Source organism: Acipenser ruthenus, chromosome 4 (assembly GCF_902713425.1).
Source record: "Acipenser ruthenus chromosome 4, fAciRut3.2 maternal haplotype, whole genome shotgun sequence".
NCBI lineage: Eukaryota > Metazoa > Chordata > Actinopteri > Acipenseriformes > Acipenseridae > Acipenser > Acipenser ruthenus.
In genome coordinates, this window is record NC_081192.1 from 106,200,567 (window position 1) to 106,223,161 (window position 22,595).

At 39.3% G+C, this 22,595-nt stretch overlaps 1 protein-coding gene across 1 annotated transcript in view; it reads right to left on the reverse strand.

Moving 5' to 3' along the window:
• LOC117400283 (sodium channel protein type 4 subunit alpha-like) overlaps positions 1 to 22,595 on the reverse strand; it is a 165,461-nt gene that overhangs the window by 124,617 nt on the left and 18,249 nt on the right. Inside the window, exons 2-5 of the mRNA XM_059023366.1 lie at positions 12,179 to 12,485; positions 10,282 to 10,400; positions 6,241 to 6,330; positions 3,117 to 3,245 (exon numbers count right to left, since the gene is read on the reverse strand). Of these exons, the coding sequence (XP_058879349.1) occupies positions 3,117 to 3,245; positions 6,241 to 6,330; positions 10,282 to 10,400; positions 12,179 to 12,445 (605 nt within the window). The 5' untranslated portion in view covers positions 12,446 to 12,485. The remainder of the gene's footprint in view (positions 1 to 3,116; positions 3,246 to 6,240; positions 6,331 to 10,281; positions 10,401 to 12,178; positions 12,486 to 22,595) is intronic.

Consider the following 22,595-nt stretch of genomic DNA (forward strand, 5'->3'; position numbering starts at 1 on the left):
TCAGAAATGACTCAAGTGGATTTCAAGTTAGATAATAAACACTTGATGTCTGGGCCTGGAGGAATTGCGAGCTGGAAACATGAAGGCAATTGGAAAGTCTTGCTCTTTTTCTAGCACTCAGGATGCTAAGAGGGTGACTGCTGGCTTCAGTTTACACAAACCACACCCTTTATAATGTAAGTAATGAACCCTTTCAATTCTGCCTCATCTTAGAGCCGTATGCTAACAAATGCCGTCGGAAATCACGTTGGAATATTCTGAAAAACATATTTTTTTTGTCCTGTTCTCGTGTATACTCAGTAAAAGGACGTTATTCTTCAGCTCGACAAAAATGATTCAGGACTGAAAGGGTTAAAAAGAGGAAGTATGTATTTTTTGTAATAATCAAAAACAAAAATACAAAAAAATCATAAAAAGGGAACAATAATAATAATAATAATAATAATTATTATTATTATTATTATTATTATTATTATTATTATTATTATTATTATTATTATTATTATTTGAAGCTGCTTACTCTAAATTAGGAGTTTTCTGTTGTACACCACAATTTATTTTGGTTCTTTACTGTATTTTTGATCCCTACAGAATTTGGCACCATTCATTCAAGTTGTTAAGACAAGCCTATAGCACCCTTTTCCAAGGTTCTGTCTGGATATGCTGCTGAGATCACAAGTACCACTATCTCTCAGCTGAGCTGCCTGCACGTATCAGAGCTCAGGTTTATACCAAACTATATTCTTTGGTGTGTATGACATCTTTTTTTCAGAAAGCAGACTACAGTTTGTTTGTATAAATTTCATAAAGGTAGCAGACCCTTCTACTAATTTGAAGACGTTCCTGATACAGTTTGCAAGGTAGAAGGTAGTACAACAGAGATTAAGGGATTTGTCTTTCTTTATTTAATTTATATGTTTTATACTGATAATATTTTACACGACATGCCAATATACTTTCTTCTTCTGCAGCCATTCTTTTGTAGATCTGCTTGTATGTTTAGGATCATTGTCTTGCTGCATGACCCACTTTCAGTTCAGCTTCAGTTCACTGACGGATGGCCTGACATTCTCCTCTAGAATCTTCTGATACAATGCAGAACTCATGGTTGTGTCAATGATGGCAAGCCGTCCAGGTCCTGAGGCAGCAAAGCAGCCCCAAATCATCACACTCCCACCACCATGCTTCACGGTTGGGATGAGGTTCTTCTGTTTCGAACACAGTGTTTGGTTTTCGCCAAACATAACGTTTCTCATTGAGGCCAAAAAGTTCTACCTTTGACTCGTCTGTCCAGAGAACATTGTTCCAGAAGTCTTGTGGATCATCTATGTGCTCTTTGGCGAACTTCAGACGGGCAGCAATGTTCTTTTTAGAGAGCAGTGGTTTCCTCCTGGCTATCCTTCCATGAACACCATTCTTGTTCAGTCTTTTTCTGATAGTTGAGTCATGAACACTCACATTAGCCAAGGCGAGAGTGGCCTGCAGATCCTTGGATGTTACTCTGGGGTTCTTTGACTTCCTTGATGATTTTCCGGTTTGTTCTTGGAGAGATTTTGGTAGGACAACCGCTCCTGGGTAGAGTGACTGTGGTCTTGAACTTTCTCCATTTGTAGACTTTCTCCATCTGTCTGACAGTGGATTGGTGGGGCCCCAAATCCTTAGAAATGGTTTTGTTACTCTTTCTAGGCTGATGAGCATCAATAACTGTTTTTCTAAGGTCCTCAGAGATTTCTTTTGATCGTGGCATGACGTGTTTCCACACACCTGTATGGTGAAGACCAAACTCACAAAGTTTCTGATCTTTATATAGGGTGGGGCCTCCCAAACTCACCCCTGAAGATCTACCTAATTATTTAAACACCTGATTATAATTATCCTCTTAATTGAGCTGACAAAACCAGGGGTTCACTTACTTTTTCACATACCCTGAATCTTAATTACTCATTGTTTGTCTAATTCATACATCATTTTTTTTTTCAAAAGATATGGAATTGATTAATATTATTATTATTTATTTCTTAGCAGATGCCCTTATCCAGGGCGACTTACAAGATATCACATTATTTTTTACATACAATTACCCATTTATACAGTTGGGTTTTTACTGGAGCAATCTAGGTAAAGTACCTTGCTCAAGGGTACAGCAGCAGTGTCCCCCACTAGGGATTGAACCCACAACCCTCCGGTCAAGAGTCCAGAGCCCTAACCACTACTCCACACTGCTGCCCATATAATATAAACCCTATTGGTTTTGATTCAAGAAGGCTATCATGGTGAAACTATGGAATTTCCATAATTATCATTGGGGTTTTCAAACTTTTTCTCGGCACTGTAGGGCATAACACTAATAATGAGCTTTCAAAAGCTGTAACACAGGCTGTTTGAATGATTTTAACCACAGCCTTGTCCATGCCATATGCTTTTGACTAGAGCTGAAGTATGGAGAGTGTTATAATTGACAGTATTCATTTGTTTTAAAAGCCATGTTAACAATGAACATAGAGATTGCATGCTGTGATAACAGGGACATTATAATTCCTGAAAACAATTCTACATGACCCTGTCCTTTTCTTTATGAAAGTGTCAGCTTTGTAACAAGCTGGTCCCTGGGTTTCTAGTCCAAGCATATTGTTTTTTTATACTCTCCACACACGCTTCGGGATGGCAGAATGGCTCCTGCTACGCCAGCAAGATTTCCTGCAGTCCAGGGTGCTGAGCAGATAAACAGTGTTGCTGATGACAGTGACAATGCCAGTGAAAATCTAGGGCATGTCAAGTGAGATGAAGAACACAATCATGACCAAAAGCAGAGCCTGATTCAGAAAATGAAATGCACATGCTAAACCATGTTTAAGAAATGAAACAGAATCTAAAATCCCAACTTTTATTCACCAACTACAGCTTGAATGTACTTTATAAGCTTTTTGTCATGTTTTGGTGTGTGATATTTCTAGATCCAGACAAAACCTTTAAAAGAAACCACTGTGCAGTAAGCTTTGTTTCTCAACAGGACAAAATAATTCCCATGAAAGCACTTGGAATACAGTTCTAGAAACAGGAGGACCATAAAGGGAAGGTGTGTCGGGTTGACTTCACTCTGGGGATCAGATACTTACGCCATGAGAATAACACTGAAATCCAACCAATTCCACGGGTCTCGCAGGAAGGTAAAGGGGCCAATGCAGAATCCTCTCGCCAGGATTTTTATCAGGGATTCAAAAGTATAAATGCCAGTGAAAGTGTACCTGAGTGGAGTGTTTAAAAGATTGAGAGCATTAGCAGTCAATGGAATGGGAGTGATGAGGCGCATTCAACCCACTCTTTTGTTTTTAAATGTGGGCTGCCTCAAATATGGTACAGTGCAGGTATATCAGGATCAGATGACACAGAAAGGTGGTAAGCATGTGTAATCATCAGCCTCATAATAATGATTCGCAAGCTTCAATACATTATCCCGTGATGAATGGACAGTCATCAAGACAAGAATGGACACTTATCTTTTATATATATACATATATATTAAGTAAAGAACACATTGTAGCCAAGTTGATGGAGGGGGATGATAAATGGAGCATTCTGATTCTCATTATTTTATTTTGTATTTTTGAATTTGCTGTTAATTCTTTATAAGTGATCAATGTACCTCTCAACCCTTCTTGATCTTAAAATTGCTGTTTGAGATTCTTAAAATTTAGATGTGAGCAAAAATATTTTCTTATTTAATAGAAATCAAACCCCTTCAGTTTTGCATGGCCATATTGCGTTGTTTTTTGTTTTTTTCTGAAACCTTAATTACGCCCCCCCCCCCCCCCCCCCCGAAACCTTTTAAAGACGTTACTGATAGTATTACTAACGTCTTCAATTCAGTACGAGGACTTGGTAAGCACTGAACTTGCAGCATTATCTCACAGCAGCTTTTTACACTAGGACGTTCAACAGCACTTCTGTTTACACAGTCACAATCAATTGAACTCCAAATAGCAGCCAATGGCTGTGCACCATGTGGTGCACTCTGTCACACGTGTTGAGAGGCACATTGTGTTCTCCTGCCGGGAGAAGGTAATGATGGACAGGGTTCATTGCATGATAAATACCAATGAATCCCCTCTTTTCTTTCTGCAATAAAAACATCTTCCAGCGTCTGCTGGTAGTACACTGCCACTATAGTGCTTGGAACTCTTCATTAAAGGTAAAATGTGCTCTAACCTTTACTTGAGGCCATGCACAGTGCTTCAAGACTAAGCCTGGTGTTGAATTGTTTGGATTGCTTCAAAGTAAAGCCAGCTTCCGCTGAAAAATGGGCTGAATCCAAAACAGTGCAATTATCGAAATCGTCTCAACAGTAGAATTGAATTACTTGGCAGATTCAATCAGGTCACTTTGGGTGCCAGGGAGAATGATAAATAGAGGACAAACAATAGTGGAGCCATTCTTCAAAACACACAGTCCACCAGAATGGGTTTTCAAATAAAGGAGAAGTAAAAACGAGTGCTGGAAAGTCAGATAACCGATATATCAAACACTCAATAGCACATGTTGTAATGGGACAGAAATACAAGCACCTCAAATGTATTTGTTTCACTAAATATCCTCAGTCCAGGACTTAGTGCCTTTTGCAAAACTAGGCACTAAATCTAAGATTGAGGACTTTGTCCGTAGATAAGGAATTACTGAATTAAATAATCTATGAAACATACATATGTGTATATGAAGTGTGAAAAATTCTAAATAGAGCAAGTCAGTATGTCAGTAAGTAACACTATCATGAATTTAGCTGTGATCTACAAATCTCTTAAGAGCTAACCCTCCAGCTCCAGTTCAGCCGATGTTAAGCACCCTGGAAACTGTATTGCAGCACTCTCGGAGTAGTACCAAGCACCGCTCCTATCTGCTAAAATAACTTCAAATGAGTTTATTTAAATGTTGGAATTATTATTTGTGTTTTGTGAAGTGACTTAGTGCGATTTGGAAACACACTCTCCAATTCTTTCTGAATGCAAAAGGTTCTGATCACACTGTCACAGTCAGACCTCAAATTGCTTCTGTCCAGGTATTTTAAAAGATAATTTGAAAATCCCAGTTGGTGTAAAATTGAAAAGTCTTGGATGAAGCTCATGTCTGTTCGGTACGGTATGCAATTATGATTGCCCAATCCAACTTAAAAACAATTTGATAACACTTTACATTAAGTGTCTCTAATGACTGTGTTTTTGCATAGCAGTTACATAGTAAATATATTTGTACTTACACTTAATTACAATGTTATTATGCATAGCATAGTTACATAGTACTTAATGTGTAAATATTTTTCTGCGACATATGCAAGTACACAATTGCATCAGAAAAGGTTCAGAATTAGGTTAAGAGTCAGGTTTAGGGATAGGGATAGGGTTAAGGTCATTAGTACACATGTATTTAGTAAGTAGCTACAATGTAAATACACAGTCATTGGAGACACTTCATGTAAAGTGTTTCCAGCAATTCTTGTAACACTGAAGTATTTGTTTCTAAAAAAAACCTTTAATGAACATTTTGGAAGGAGACATAACAGTCTATTTTGTAATGAAGAGTATATCATACCATGATTTCATTCAGATGTGGCATAGCAGGTGCAGTCAGCAGAGTTATGAGCTGGGTAGACTTACATTGTTAACTTACTTGCAAAGTGAGGCTCACAAGGCAAGAAACACCTGGCAAAGCTTTACATCAGGACAAATAGGGCACAGTTCAGAGGTCAGTATTGTGGAAGTAAGTTTAGGGAATTGCAAAGAACAGAGAAGAATTCAGCAGAGTGCACATGTATTAGAACACCTCAAGATGTGTCATTTCTATTCTTCATATGCCTACCTGCAGGAGAATTTACATTTACAATCAGTGATATAGAAGCAATAGGAACTCATGTGTGAAAATGTTAGACCACTTTGTGCTGTAATTAGACAACTTAAAAAACTTTTTAAAAATCTCATGAATTTTACCATTTGTGGCTATGTGTTCTTTTTCTCTTACCTTTTTTAATTAATTGCATGTGTGGCCTATTAACGTTATCAATTAAATTAGACAATCACTAATTTGCCTATTTTGATTGTTTTCCAAGAATTTCAGATAGAGTGGCTTGTTTCATATGCACGACAAATCAAAACAACAGAAGCAAGAGGGTGTTGTAATGAATGTGCACACTGCTGTATGTTTTAATAAGGACAATGTGCATAAGAAAGGGAGAAATGTAAAAAGCATACTTACTCAACATACTTGGCCCAGGAATATTGTTCAGACATGGCCATGAACACACAGTTGGTCAGAATAGTGCACATTATAAACAAACTGAACAATGTGCAGGGGAGAGAGTGAAGGAAGAGGCCATAAAGTGTCAACAATAAAAACATTGCAAAAACAAATCATTTATATATATATGGTAACACTTTACATAAAGTGTCTCTAATTACTGTGTATTTACATTGTAGTTACTTAGTAAATACATGTGTTCTTACAAAGAATTACAATGTTATTATGCATAGTTACAATGTGTAAACACTTTTGCATGACATAACTCTAACCATAACCCTAACCCTAACCCTAATCCCCTAATCCCCTAACACTTAACTCTAAACCTAACCCTAATCCTAACCCCAACCCCAACCCCAACCCCAACCCCAACCCCAACCCTAACCCTTTTGTGATTCAATTGTACACTTACATATATCGTGCGGAACAGTTTACACATTAAGTACATTGTAACTATGCATAATAACATTCTAATGATTTGTAAGTGCACATGTATTTACTAAGTAACTACTATGTAAAGTGTTACCCAATATTTATACAAATATTTATACAAAAAAAACTTAAGTCTTCATTTAACTAATATACAGATAGCTGATTGCCAATCTTGACAAAATCTACCAGTTAATTTGATATTCTGAGTAAACATTTAAAAACTATTTTACATGCCACTTTCCTGGTGACCAGTATTGTGAATGCCTCTTGGTTCACAGTCATGAGTAAACAGAGAAAGTATAGGCTATGCAAGCTTTAACATTTTGAAATTATTTCGCTTTGGGTAAAGAACCCTATTTTTAACCAGATGTTTGAAAAGCTATTAATTGATGACCTTCATAGAGTAAAATACAATGACGTTTCCAATGACTGTGATTGAGATTTTAATGTAATCTTTATCTCAGGGTGGCTGTGTCTTCTTTATGAATAGCACTTACTGTACAAAATGGAAAGCATTAATCGACTTTATTTCAGGGATATGCAATATGTGCACATTTGTGAAATTACCCTGAATGGCTGTAACATGATGCAGAATCAAATCCAGCTGGTATTACTGTACCCTAGACCCTTTGCTTTATAGTTATACAGTATGTTCAGAAAGTTGCCCTTTTCACTGGACATCACCATCACCAGAGGATGGTTCCCCACACAGTCTGCACAGTGGACTCTGAAGGTGCATGTGAGCGACAGCCTGCAAGTTCCAAAACTAACAGGGCAGTGGTCACATGTTTCTAAACCAGAACTAACAGGGCAGTGGTCATATGTTTCTAAACCAGAACTAACAGGGCAGTGGTCATATGTTTCTAAATCAGAACTAACAGGGCAGTGGTCATATGTTTCTAAATCAGAACTAACAGGGCAGTGGTCACATGTTTCTAAACTAGAACTAACAGGGCAGTGGTCATATGTTTCTAAACTAGAACTAACAGGGCAGTGGTCACATGTTTCTAAACTAGAACTAACAGGACAGTGGTCACATGTTTCTAAACCAGAACTAACAGGGCAGTGGTCACATGCTGACTGTTGTTCTTATTTCATTTCAGCATTTAGAGAGGGTTATCAGTGAGATTTCATCTGTGATGGTGGGGAAATGTACTGTAACACTAGGACCAAGAACTGACTCTTCTGTATCTATTATATTTTGGTTTCAGTAGCCTGATATCAATTGTGACTTAAATTCACTGTGATGACATGGACATTGCTGTGTTTAAGAGTTGGATCAGGGTTTGAAAGCACTGCTATGGTATAATGCAGACTCATTGCTGTGTTTAAGAGTTGGATCAGGGTTTGAAAGCACTGCTATGGTATAATGGAGACTCATTGCTGTGTTTAAGAGTTGGATCAGGGTTTGAAAGCACTGCTATGGTATAATGGAGACTCATTGCTGTGTTTAAGAGTTGGATCAGGGTTTGAAAGCACTGCTATGGTATAATGGAGACTCATTGCTGTGTTTAAGAGTTGGATCAGGGTTTGAAAGCACTGCTATGGTATAATGCAGACTCATTGCTGTGTTTAAGAGTTGGATCAGGGTTTGAAAGCACTGCTATGGTATAATGGAGACTCATTGCTGTGTTTAAGAGTTGGATCAGGGTTTGAAAGCACTGCTATGGTATAATGGAGACTCATTGCTGTGTTTAAGAGTTGGATCAGGGTTTGAAAGCACTGCTATGGTATAATGGAGACTCATTGCTGTGTTTAAGAGTTGGATCAGGGTTTGAAAGCACTGCTATGGTATAATGGAGACTCATTGCTGTGTTTAAGAGTTGGGTTAGGGTTTGAAAGCACTGCTATGGTATAATGGACACTCATTGCTGTGTTTAAGAGTTGGATCAGGGTTTAAAAGCACTATTATGGTATATCCAGACACCTACAGAATTTCTCTTGTGATTCTTATCAGTCATGCCATGAGCAAAGTGTCCGTAAGACTAATATTTCTTTACACTTTGAAACGCTTTTTTATTTTTATTTTTAGCAACAGTGTGTTTTGGCCAGGATACAGCTGGGAAACAGCCATTAGAACTTGGCGTACAATGGAAAGTGACTCCCAATCAGACTTCTGAACACAAATGTCAAAGTGCTGGTCACTGGATAGGAATGTAAAAGAGGCATGTACAGTTCTATAGTGCAGCTTCTTTGGATCCCCCAGCTTTAAGTTATAAACATTGAATCCTGCTTTTGCATTCATTATGGATTCTAACTGCAGTCTTTTCTTGTTATTTCAGATTTGTTGTATATAATCAAATAATATGAATGCCAATTAAATATACATTATATATTAACTTTGAGTTATTTGATCGTGTATTAATTTTGGAACCCCTAATACAGCAGTAGCGTCACTGTTTGAGGGCATTGTTGTTCTTATCAGCACTGTGAGGTCATTCTTGGACCTATTTCTACATTGCATTGTCACATGTTTATAGGCGAGTCATGGTTCGTTTTTTCAACTTTCTTCCACCTAAGTGAGTGAACGTTTAATTATTATGATTATTTTTAAAGCTTAGCTTCCTCTTGTGATCAGCTACTACGGTGATTCATTATAAGGGTATATAAAAATGTTTTTGATAAAGATATTTTGTTTTCAACTTATACATTGAATCGACAAAACGTACTAAATACAAAGCTAGTCAATCACTAATATTCAGTGCAGTGATGGGTATGGAGGCGCCCGTTTGATGTACTCTAGGTGTTCCTTTTTGGAACCCATTTGGGTTGCAGTTTAAGCAATCCATAGCTGCTGATAGATGCCCTTTAACCTTCTTTAAATGTGACATGCCCCCTCCGGATCTACAAGCCTTTTAGCCAATGAGAGGGCTTGATTTGGTGAATGCCTGCATTTACATGGAATATCGGCACAAGCAGAAGTGAACAAACCCATTCATAAATGCTTGTAGTCCTTTAACTCTTTAAAGGATGATGAAGAGAATATTGTTAAGTGACCGAGATACTTGGCCCATTGTGATGTCAGCATTTTGAATTGACTTTGCAGTTGAATGGGATTTGTCAGTTTTTTTTTTTTTTTTTTTTTAAACGGGTGACATCAGCTGTACCAATATTGAGAATAAAGCACAGTAAAAACTCAGTATGGTATAGTTGATGTCATGGAATACAGCAGCTCTCCAATTGGCTGAAAGATCCTCAGCAGTCTACAGTACTGTGTTTACTCATGCTGTGACAAGGTCAATAACCATTCTGAACCTGGTCTTGCTTTACTATAACATAAAGATCCTCAGCAGTCTACAGTACTGTGTTTACTCATGCTGTGACAAGGTCAATAACCATTCTGAACCTGGTCTTGCTTAACTCTAACATTCCATAAATGCATTTGCATTTATATCCAACACCATTATTCTGGAAATGGAAAAAATATAACCTTCCAAAACTGGAACATTAAAATGTAATCCCAGACAGTATGGCGTTGTAATTAACAGCTGTCACCAAAGGAATACACTCAAACCAGTTAGTGGATTTCAAACCCTTTCAATTTCTATCAACCAAGAAAAAGGATATGAATGCACTAAAACTTTAATTGAAGCTCTTCTGATTGGATGGAAAGGACTAAATATGTACAGTGCAGATGTGCCATTAAATCGGAAGATCGCCTTTCCTTTGTTCAGTACTATAAATGTCTGTGAGGAGAGAGAGAGAGAGAGAGAGAGAGAGAGAGAGAGAGAGAGAGAGAGAGAGAGAGAGAGAGAGAGAGAGAGAGAGAGAGAAAAAGATCTTTACACAAAACACAAAAACCGCCTGATTGTCAGGAAGTAAAAGGAATTGCTGCTTAAAGACAAGCAATTAGTGATTACCCAAGGCCGCTGCTTTTAGGCACTGCATGTCACCAGGGTATGCATGGTCATTCAATACTGTACTCTATAGTGCTACTGTAACATGAATGACAATACACAGGACCACAAGGCATTTATCAATGCAACAGTCTTTTCTTATGACTATGGGGTGATATTACAAGTTTAAGTAAAGCTGAGGCACATCGAGATGCAATTTGCAAGGCAGGGTTCACAAACTCTCTGATGAGGTTGGTGCTGTTCTACATGGAGGTGTAGCCAGGGTGCTTATTTTTCTTTTCATGGTCCTGACACTAAGTTGACTGAGCTGTGTGCACAGAGCTGCATTTCTGATGCTGTGATTGCATTCTACATGCTGTGGGTTTACAGCAGGGTGACCTGTTGCTCATGGCACTCTCAGCTTTAATGTGTTAGATGTGCTGTGTGTTACTTTCTCAGCTTATTAGCTTGTACTGCAGCAGACACAATAAAACATCAAAACTAAAAGGGCTAACCTACGTTAACTCTAAATAAGCAAGCACTGTATGTGGGCAGTCAGAAACTTATACAGATGGCTCTATTAATTAATTTACATGAATGAATGTTGAAATGCAATATACTGCAATGTGATCTGATATATTTATATGTTAGTTATGTGTTAATAAATGTAATCATCGGTTATCATATGAGATGTAGGAAAGAAACTGTGTTTACAGGACCTTATAATAATCAAACAGCAGTGTTTTAGAATTATTACTAACATCTCCAGAGCAGTTCCAGTAAGGAAGACGAAATACACTCCGGGGCTGTGCTGTGAGTCATTTCAGGCCAGTTAAAATGTCAAGCCCAGACACTAATCCCAGCTGTGCTAGTCGCATGATCATTGTGATTGCATTTAACAAACAGAGATGATGCCTGCAGCTTAAGTTAATATATCCTCAAAGCTGAAGCAAGTTCATATCCTAAATGCCACAAGCATTCATCCCAGATTCTCCAGAGTGTCACTCTTTTTGAGGAGGAACCCCCTCTGGGGGCAGAGATGTCATTTTGAAATGCAGAAGCCCATACATGGGTTCAGTTTAGGATGCCTGTAAGGTACAATACTTACTCTCCAGGACATAAAGAAACTCTGAAATCATTATCTAACATCAGGCCTCATAATATGCCCATGGGTAGCTCTTCAGCAACAGGACCGATCTGTATCTCTAGTAACACATGTATTATTTCAAAAAATAATAAGTGGTGAGGACACGTGGGTCTTTTCAGATTTTTACAGGATTTAAAAGTTATGTGTATTGTTAGAGGAACCTCTATATTTCCCCAATTCTTTTGGTAATTAATATAAATCACATTGAAATGATTCCTTTATTTCTCTTATGATTGTCATTACCTAAATCCAGGGGCTGCTAAAAGAAAAGCAGGCCATCATGACCGACAGTACATTTACAATATACACAATAAAATCATGTATTGTGACTTGTGACTTCGTATTTCTGATAACGTTCTCAATTTACTTTAAAAATGTCATTGAACAGGGTTGAGAACAAAGATCAAGACTGGAAGGGCTGACTTTGGCCACCCCTGCCCTATGCAGCATTCACTATTCACACTTCAAACAGCTCACTCACTTTTTTGCAGTTGTAAAAAGGGTCAAGATCGTCCAGAGGCTCTCCGATGAGCTGGGAAGGGATGTCCCCATATATGCGCGGCAGCTGCTTGCTGGCTTCGAGGTCGGGTCGTGCCCGTGGCTTTTCCTGGTCTCCCAGAACCTCTCGGTACTCCTGCTTGGCATTCCGGGCCTGCTCCGCGGCGATGCGGTTCTCAATAGCAGCCAGGGATTCACGAGTGAACCGGTGCAAGCTGTCAGGACCCGCTGGTAACAACAAGGTTGCCATCTTTTCATCCTGATTCTTCTGTGCTAGTTTTTACTTACAGCTGGAAAAGAATAGAAACACATCACACAACAGTCAATGTGCAGAGCAGCTGGGGTTCATGCACACAATAGGTGATACAGGTAGGAAGAACAACATGGTTTAATAAGTCCAATGAATAGCTGAATAATAGCATGTGTTTTTTTATTGTGTTTTATGTTGTGCTGTAGTTTTGTGAGCCTCATGCCAGGTCATCATTGTAAATTAGAAGTTGTTCTCAATTGACTCATCTGGATAAATGAAGGTTTTTAATGATTGATTGGCTGTTCTTTTGTATGATTTTTGCAATCATTGCTTCTTATTTCCAATTACAGGCACAGTAATTGTAATGATTAGCTTTCACCTGCGTTCAGCAGCTGCTCTTCAGTTCTAGTTGTCTGCTATATATATATATATATATACAGACGTGCTCAAATTTGTTGGTACCCTTACAGCTCATTGAAATAATGCTTCATTCCTCCTGAAAAGTGAAGTGAAATTAAAAGCTATTTTATCATGTATACTTGCATGCCTTTGGTATGTCATAGAATAAAGCAAAGAAGCTGTGAAAACAGGTGAATTATTGCTTATTCTACAAAGATATTCTAAAATGGCCTGGACACATTTGTTGGTACCCCTTAGAAAAGATAATAAATAATTGGATTATAGTGATATTGCAAACTAATTAGTTTATTTAATTAGTATCACACATGTCTCCAATCTTGTAATCAGTCATTCAGCCTGTTTAAATGGAGAAAAGTAGTCACTGTGCTGTTTGGTATCATTGTGTGCACCACACTGAACATGGACCAGAGAAAGCAAAGGAGAGAGTTGTCTGAGGAGATCAGAAAGAAAATAATAGACAAGCATGGTAAAGGTAAAGGCTACAAGATCATCTCCAAGCAGCTTGATGTTCCTGTGACAACAGTTGCAAATATTATTAAGAAGTTTAAGGTCCATGGAACTGTAGCCAACTTCTCTGGGCGCGGCCGCAAGAGGAAAATCGACCCCAGATTGAACAGAAGGATAGTGCGAATGGTAGAAAAAGAACCAAGGATAACTGCCAAAGAGATACAAGCTGAACTCCAAGGTGACGGTACGTCAGTTTCTGATCGCACCATCCGTCGCTTTTTAAGCGAAAGTGGGCTCCATGGAAGAAGACCCAGGAGGACTCCACTTTTGAAAGAAAAACATAAAAAGGCCAGACTGGAATTTGCTAAAATGCATATTGACAAGCCACAATCCTTCTGGGAGAATGTCCTTTGGACAGATGAGTCAAAACTGGAGCTTTTTGGCAAGTCACATCAGCTCTATGTTCACAGACGAAAAAATGAAGCTTTCAAAGAAAAGAACACCATACCTACAGTGAAACATGGAGGAGGCTCGGTTGTGTTTTGGGGCTGCTTTGCTGTGCCTGGCCCAGGGTGCCTTGAATCTGTGCAGGGCACAATGAAATCTCAAGACTATCAAGGCATTCTGGAGCGAAACGTACTACCCGGTGTCAGAAAGCTCTGTCTCAGTTGCAGGTCATGGGTCCTCCAACAGGATAATGACCCAAAATACACAGCTAAAAGCACCCAAGAATGGATAAGAACAAAAAATTTGACTATTCTGAAGTGGCCTTCTATGAGTCCTGATCTGAATCCTATTGAACATCTATGGAAAGAGCTGAAACTTGCAGTCTGGAGAAGGCACCCATCAAACCTGAGACAGCTGGAGCAGTTTGCTCAGGAAGAGTGGGCCAAACTACCTGTTAACAGGTGCAGAAGTCTCATTGAGAGCTACAGAAAACGTTTGATTGCAGTGATTGCCTCTAAAGGTTGTGCAACAAAATATTAGGTTAGCGGTCCCATCATTTTTGTCCATGCCATTTTCATTTGTTTTATTATTTACAATATTATGTTGAATAAAAAATCAAAAGCAAAGTCTGATTTCTATTAAATATGGAATAAACAATGGTGGATGCCAATTACTTTTGTCAGTTGTCAAGTTATTTCAGAGAAAATTGTGCATTCTTCGTTTTTTGTGGAGGGGTACCAACAAATTTGAGCACGTCTGTATATATATTAGTGACACAGGCTGGATCAACCACAGTATATTTTTAGTGAGAGACAGCAATATCTAGTGATCTGCCATTTCTGCGGAGGTTTCCTTTTGTTTTGCTGGCAACACGCTGCTGTGCACACGAGGGTTATTACTGCTATAAAGACACCTCGGCAGATCTACCCTACACTACCCTTTCCCATCTTAGTTTTCCTGTTCTTTTGTCCTTTTTTTAATTACGTTTTCCATGTGTTTTATTAGACTGTTTTTAATTATTCTGTTTTTACAAACTGGCTTTTTTAAAATCTTAGTTTATTTAATTTTACAATTAAAACCACATTTTGTAGCTCTTTTTTAATTTCTGTTGTATTAAATGTTTTTTTTAATGTAATGGTTTAATTGTTCATTTTGTGTGTGTGCATGCATGTGTGCGTGTGCGTGTGTGTGTATGTGTCTGTGTGTGTGTGTGTGTGTGTGCTTGTGTGTGTCTGTGTGTGTGTGTGTGTGTGTCTGTGTGTGTCTGTATGTGTGTGTGTCTGTGTGTGTGTGTGTGTGTCTGCGTGTGTGTGTCTGTGTGTCTGTGTGTCTGTGTGTGTGTGTGCTTGTGTGTGTCTGTGTGTGTGTGTGTCTGTGTGTGTCTGTATGTGTGTGTGTGTCTGCGTGTGTGTGTGTGTCTGCGTGTGTGTGTGCATGTATGTGTGTGTGTGTCTGTGTGTGTCTGTATGTGTGTGTTTGTGTGTCTGTGTGTGTTTGTATGTGTGTGTATGTCTGCGTGTGTGTGTGTGTGTGTCTGCGTGTGTGTGTGTCTGCGTGTGTGTGAGTGTCTGCGTGTGTGTGTGTGTCTGCGCCTGTGTGTGTGTCTGCGTGTGTGTGTGTGTGTCTGCATGTGTTTGTGTCTGCGTGTGTGTGTGTCTGCATGTGTGTGTGTGTGTGTGTGTCTGCGTCTGTGTGTGTGTCTGCGTGTGTGTGTGCGTGTGTGCGTGTGTGTCTGCGTGTGTGTGTGTCTGCATGTGTGTGTGCGTGTGTGTGTGTGTCTGCGTCTGTGTGTGTGTCTGCGTGTGTGTGTGTCTGCGTGTGTGTGTGTGTGTATCTGAGTGTGTGTGTGTGTCTGCGTGTGTGTGTGCATGTGTGTGCGTGTGTGTCTGTGTGTGTGTCTGCGTGTGTGTGTCTGCGTGTGTGTGTGCGTGTGTGTGTGTCTGCATGTGTGTGTGTGTGTGCTTGTGTGTGCGTGTATGTGTCTGTGTGTGTGTCTGCGTGTGTGTCTGCGTGTGTGTGTGCATGTGTGTGTGTGTATGTGTCTGTGTGTGTGTCTGCGTGTGTGTGTCTGCGTGTGTGTGTGCATGTGTGTGTGTGTGTCTGCATGTGTGTGTGCGTGTGTGTGTGTGTCTGCGTCTGTGTGTGTGTCTGCGTGTGTGTCTGCGTGTGTGTGTGTCTGCGTGTGTGTGTGTGTGTGTATCTGAGTGTGTGTGTGTGTCTGCGTGTGTGTGTGCATGTGTGTGCGTGTGTGTGTCTGTGTGTGTGTCTGCGTGTGTGTGTCTGCGTGTGTGTGTGCGTGTGTGTGTGTGTCTGCATGTGTGTGTGTGTGTGCTTGTGTGTGCGTGTATGTGTCTGTGTGTGTGTCTGCGTGTGTGTCTGCGTGTGTGTGTGCATGTGTGTGCGTGTATGTGTCTGTGTGTGTGTCTGCGTGTGTGTGTGCGTGTGTGTGTGTGTGTCTGCATGTGTGTGTGCATGTGTGTGTGCTTGTGTGTGCGTGTGTGTGCGTGTGTGTGCGTGTCTGAAGCACTTTGGGATCCTTGTGATGAAAGGCAATGCATTGTATAGCAGTTCCACAATTCCTCGTCAAGACTCTTTAACGCAGGTGTACATCTGACCAATTACACTGAGAACCACTCGGAAGGATTGCAAGCATCATAGAAAGGTAAGGGGACAGTGTGAAGAATGGTATGAAAATGTGTTGTGAAGTTACTTCGCTTTTAACCATTTAAAGAGCAGAAAGTTAATCTAAATAAACATGTTTTTCTTGAGTATTTACGGCTTTGCAAAATGATTTACGTTCACCTAAACTCCATATTTAGTCTAACTTTTTCACATGAGTGCCTATTGTTTCTATATCACCAATTACTGACTGAAAATTGAAAGTCTCACACCCAGAGGTTTTCATGCAGGTAGAGAAGATATATAAAGGATATCAATGGCAAATCTGTGCACTACCACTATCTGTGCTTTGCCACTATCTGTGTTCTGCCACTGGGTTATATCAGGAGACAGGGCGTTGCTCTGATGAAGCATGGCAGCTATCATCTTTCTGATATTTGATCTCATCAGTGCAGCTTCACAAATGCTGTTCAAATATATATATATATATATTTTTTCTGAATGACACTTAAAGGTTATTATAGAATACAAAATTAATACAGAATCTGCATCCATAAAAATTATGCTTTCAGTTCTGTACAAGAATATCAGCTTTTTACACCACTGTTTGGAAGAGTATCTTTGTGTAGCACATAACATATCTTGCTAACCTATATAGCTTCTATGGTTGCATAATAAAGTGTGCAGGAATAAAAAGAAAATGGAAGTGACATGTTGAGTTTGTACAGTCTGGGTGCATGTGCACGTCTGTATGAGAATGTCACAGCGTGTAACAGCAGTCTGCTGTGCAGCCAGGGCAAGATCACATACAGAGAGCTCAAGGGTGGATAATACTCTGAAGGACAGGGGGGTTTTGTCTCAAGAAAATGAAAAAATATATATATTTTAATATGAGAAAATACAAACATTTTGATTTTTTTTTTAATGTACGATGCTTTTTTCCTTTTTTTTGTTGTTCCTAACATCTGAATATTTTTTCTTGTATCAAACGTATCATCCCGTTTTCCTACAGAGTAGAGCATTTGGATAATTTGCCATCTTAAAAAAATATATTTGTTTGACTTTTTTCTCTTGCTTACGTGATCTGCTGTTACTAGCACCATTCACATATCAATATGTGCAACATCGCACATTCCGGATTTGAACACTGAGAAAGTCACAGCGTTAGTCAAAAGTTAAATCAATCAAAACCTTAGTTTATCCAGATGAGTCAATTAGAACAAATTCTCATTCACAACGATGGTCTGGCAAGAGGCTTCCACCACCACAGCAAACAACATCAAACACAATAAATAAGGAGTTAAAAACACATAATCAGTCATAAAACATAAAACTCAGCAGCAACTTAACAGACACAGATGTCAGTCAGTTCTTCTAGTATTTCGAAATGTACCACTATTGAGTGTTTTCTAATTTCTGTATAGAGATGATATTGGAGCTTATACAATAACACCTTCTTAAATACAGTATCATATTATAACTTTTTGTTTTGTTTTGTTTGGTTTGTTTGTTTGTTTTTTAAACTGTATATGACACCTTTAATCTAACTGCCCTAATATTCAGGGTTGTTCCATACTCTTCACCGCACGTCAATATGTGCAAAATCAGCATACACACATTACTGATTTTAACATTGAGCAAGAATTGTAATCAATGAAATTTATGTAACATTATTGAGTGTTCTAGTTTTTGTATAGAGCCGAATATAGGTTATACAATAAACATAACAGCTTATAATTGTTTTTTACACTGTATAGGTCATCTCTAAACTAGCTGTACTAATATTGATGGTTGTCCCATCATCTTCATCAACATCTAGAAGGCCGCTGTCCCAGATCTAGAGGTGCAGGTACACAGTGGTCATGCTTTTTGCTAGTAAACATCATAAAAGTAATGAGTCTTTAAACCCCATCAATCAAACCAAGCAGGCACGCCCCATTCCAATTCCACACTCCATTTTATATTCACTCAGTGTTGCGATTGTGAAATAGAATTGGAATGCAGTTCAGAACATGTAGTCTTAAACAGCTCCCGAATAGCTCTGAGCTGTCCATCAAGCAAGGTCTCTACAAGAGTACTTCACTCACAGACAGTGCCTATATATGTATATATATATATATATAGTAAACTCCAGCTGTAACGTATCCCGGCTGACATGTGTTGATCAAAATGCCCCACAAGCTACCTTGTATCCCCTTTGTCCTGATGCCACCGTAGCTCTTGTAATTGATAACTTACTATACAGTATACAGCTCTTTATGTGCAATAAAACTGTTTTACTGTTTAACACAGAACAGCATTCGAACAGTCGAATAAAACAGGCAGCATTTCAGTAGACCTGCTGTTTGAGTCTTCAGTAGCTCCTGCCATATCTCTCTCTCTCTCTAACTCTCTCTCTCTCTCTCCCAGCTTACAATCGGAGATGATTGAACAGGGGCGGCTGAACTGAAGTGTTGTTGCAAAATCAATAACTTGCCAACCAACTTTCGTGCACATACAGTAAAGAGCTAATCATACTTATGGACATGAAAATAAGTCCTGCTTTCAGAGTACATCTACTGGTTCTGAAGTATTGAAGGCACATCCAATCTACTCCAGGAGGCAGTGGTGGGGGGTAGGGTTGTTTCCAAGGCAATGGTACACAAGGTCTCTGCTGTTAATTACTGGGAAGTGCATCCCTTGCAGTAAATGATTGCTGCTTGTTATTTTGATTAAGTGTAGCAGCTATGTATACTGTTCAGGTTTAGGAGATATTAGCTGACAGACAGGAGGTAAAAGATCCTGATGTTTTCAGTCAGTAACGCTGGTATGCAAAAAGAAATAGATGCACATGCAGTTTTTTGCTCATGAGCAATACCCTTCTCCACACACACATACTGTACACAGTGTCATTTAGAAATACTTCACAGATTATGTAAGACGTTATATACTGTAAAGATAAATGACAACAATTTGTAATGTACATGTGTACGGTGTTAGCTATTCAGATGCTTGTGCTATGCCATTGAGCTGGAATGCAGATTACAGTTCTCTTATTCACTTGGTTTCTGAATTCCAAGATATTTCGATGTGTAAATGAAAAAGACAAGGGAGCCCCGTGGTTGGCAGTCTTTGTGTTTTGTTAGGTATTGAAGGTAAAAGCCCAAATATTATAATCACATTAACTGACCAAATAATAATAAAAAAAAACATTTATGATCATTGTGGAGCTGTGTGCCTAAGCACAGCATTGTCTATGCTAACAATGTTAAAAATGTTGAGATACTTGTCATTTATGGTAGCAATAACTACTGAGCAGTTCTGTTTTGAAATTGTTCAGTTTTTATTTTACACATGTCCAGGTTGTACCAATACTTCAACAAATCCATAGACATCTTCAGAAAAATAATGTATGGAATGAAGATATCAACAAAATGTCAAGCACTGTAGCAAATAAGCACCTAAAATCTCAATTAACTTCATGAAATGTTGATTGACAGCCACAGTAGCTACTTTAAAATGTGCATTTACTGTATGTCCACCACACTGCTTCTCCTACGTGTAATATTGACCAGAGAAGACACTTATCCACTTTACAGGGTTGCTGGCTTAATTTGCTCTGTCAATTCCCCAGAGCAGGGAAGCATTACTCTTTTTTACACAACACAACTTCAGCCCATCAATGCAGTGTCCCCCCCTTGCTTGCTAACATGCAGATGTCAGACTGTAACCCTTTCCAAACCAAATGCCCTTCTTATGCTCGGCAAGACAGCAGATCTTACACACTGTTAGAGGGGCTGACAGTCGGTGTCAGGCTGGCAAGTGGTTCTGTTCTGTTGGGAGCGTCCAGGGTTTTCTTATCATGTCAAAGTGTTCTCTGATCTCAGACTGCATTTAGTCAGCCCATAGCACTTGGCATTACACCATGGTGCTTTCTCTTCAATTATATTGTGTTTTGAAAACTCAAAGAAGTTAATGCTGACTATCCAAGCCAGGACACAAGAAAGGAAATGCTTTCAGTTACAAGGAACAACATGCCGTCAAACTCCTTTAATACTGCTCATGTTAATGTGCCCTCCACGTCTCATCATCACGAGGAAATGTCCCCACTAGAAAATAACAAGAGACATGTCCAACTTCCATCTAATGCTGTATGCATGACAGCTGGAGAGGCTCTACCAGACAATGTATTATTTATTTTTAGAACGGGGTACCCCTCTGCCCCTGTGCAATTTATTATTTTGTATTTGTTTTGTTGTAGTATTATTATTATTATTATTGTTATTGTTATGATTTATTTATTTATAAATATGATGGCATAGCCGTGTTTTGTTATCGTTTTATAAATGTGACAGCGAAGCCATATGTTTTGTTTATTTTCATTTAAATGTGTTCTGGCAGAGGCGAGGTCGTCAGCTCGTCCTCTGCGAGTAGTATTTAAAAAACTTGTGCAGATTGTGGCCGAGGGGTAATGAGATAATTGATAGTTAACCCCTCGGCCATAGTAAATAAAAGCCTGCGGCTCTCTGCACTCGGGGTGGGTGTTCAGAAGAGGAGAGAATGAGAGAGAGCGAGGAGAAAAAGGAAAAGTAAAAAAAAGACCAACATAGGATAAGTGAAAGCGATCTGCCCAGCCTGACCTGTGTGTTTGGTGTTTTGTTTAGTGTTTGTGATTTGTTTTTGTTTGAATATTTATTTCGCTCTGTGAGCACTGTTTTTGCTTAAATACTGTATTTGTTGCCCTGCAGTACCTGCCTTTGTTTTCTTCCTGCATCTGGCCTGACGTCACCACGTCAGCCATCCTGTCACAGCCCCGAAACTCAAAAATAGTTTAAAAAAAAGCACCAAAAATGGAATTAATAAAAACAAAAAAGCAGAAGCCCTAGATATCTTAGATATATAAATGTCGGCTCAGTACAGGGACTTTTAAAACATGTTGTAACGTGTTTTATCATGCTAGTCCTATGATGTAATAATTCTTACTGAAGTATGGGGGTGGGGTGTGGGTTTAGATTGATACATGTATGAATGTTAACGTTATATATTTGAGAATATGTTTGTATTATAAGATTGCATGTACGTTATTTAAAAATGTAATAAAAATATTTATTAAAAAAGAAGAAAATAATAGGAGTAAATGAGAACAAGCTACTGATAATATCACTTTGGTTATTGTCACACTATTATCAGTCATATTTATCAGTCATATACAGTACCTGAGTTCTACCTGACTTAATATAACTTTATTATTATTATTATTATTATTATTATTATTATTATTATTATTTTTATTATTATTATTATTATTATTATTATTATTATTATTATTGCAAATGTTCATGCATAGTATCATGCATATTTGCATTAGGACTGGACAAGTGCTCCATAATATATAGTCTTCAATGAGCTGTCAGTACTGTAGTATGCATGTCCATATGATCTATAGTCTCAAGAACTTGTGCTAAGGAATGTCCACACTGCAATGGATTACCCCTGTGATACCATTAACAAAAGAGGACATTGTTTCCAGTGTGATAACATTACACCAATCCCTCATATGACTACCCTTGTGCTATCATTGCATGTTTGAACCTATAGATTTCCACTGCGGTGCCACTGCATTGCCACTGGAGATCATTGCATTGGGGGGATGAGGCCTCTCCTATAGAAAGCAGAGAATTACAGAGCGCCAGGAGCTGCTTCATGTGCACAAAGCTCAGTCTCATGACCCATCAGTCAGCACAGCACCTCACAGACAAGACCCTGGCTGAGAACGTGTAGACAGAGCTGAGGTGCGGGGGACAGCCTGACACCAGACTACCTCCCGCGGTACCAGACTTTCCAATCAGACAGGGTGCTCCGTCCCACTCCGTCCACAGACCATGCCTGAGAATGTGTAGACAGAGCTGAGGTGCGGGGGACAACCTGACACCAGACTACCTCCGGCTGTACCAGACTTTTCAATCAGACAGGGTGCTCCGTCCCACTCCGTCCACAGACCCTGGCTGAGAACGTGTAGACAGAGCTGAGGTGCGGGGGACAGCCTGACACCAGACTACCTCCGGCTGTACCAGACTTTTCAATCAGACGGGGTGCTCCGTCCCACTCCGTCCACAGACCCTGGCTGAGAACGTGTAGACAGAGCTGAGGTGCGGGGGACAGCCTGACACCAGACTACCTCCGGCTGTACCAGACTTTTCAATCAGACAGGGTGCTCCGTCCCACTCCGTCCACAGAC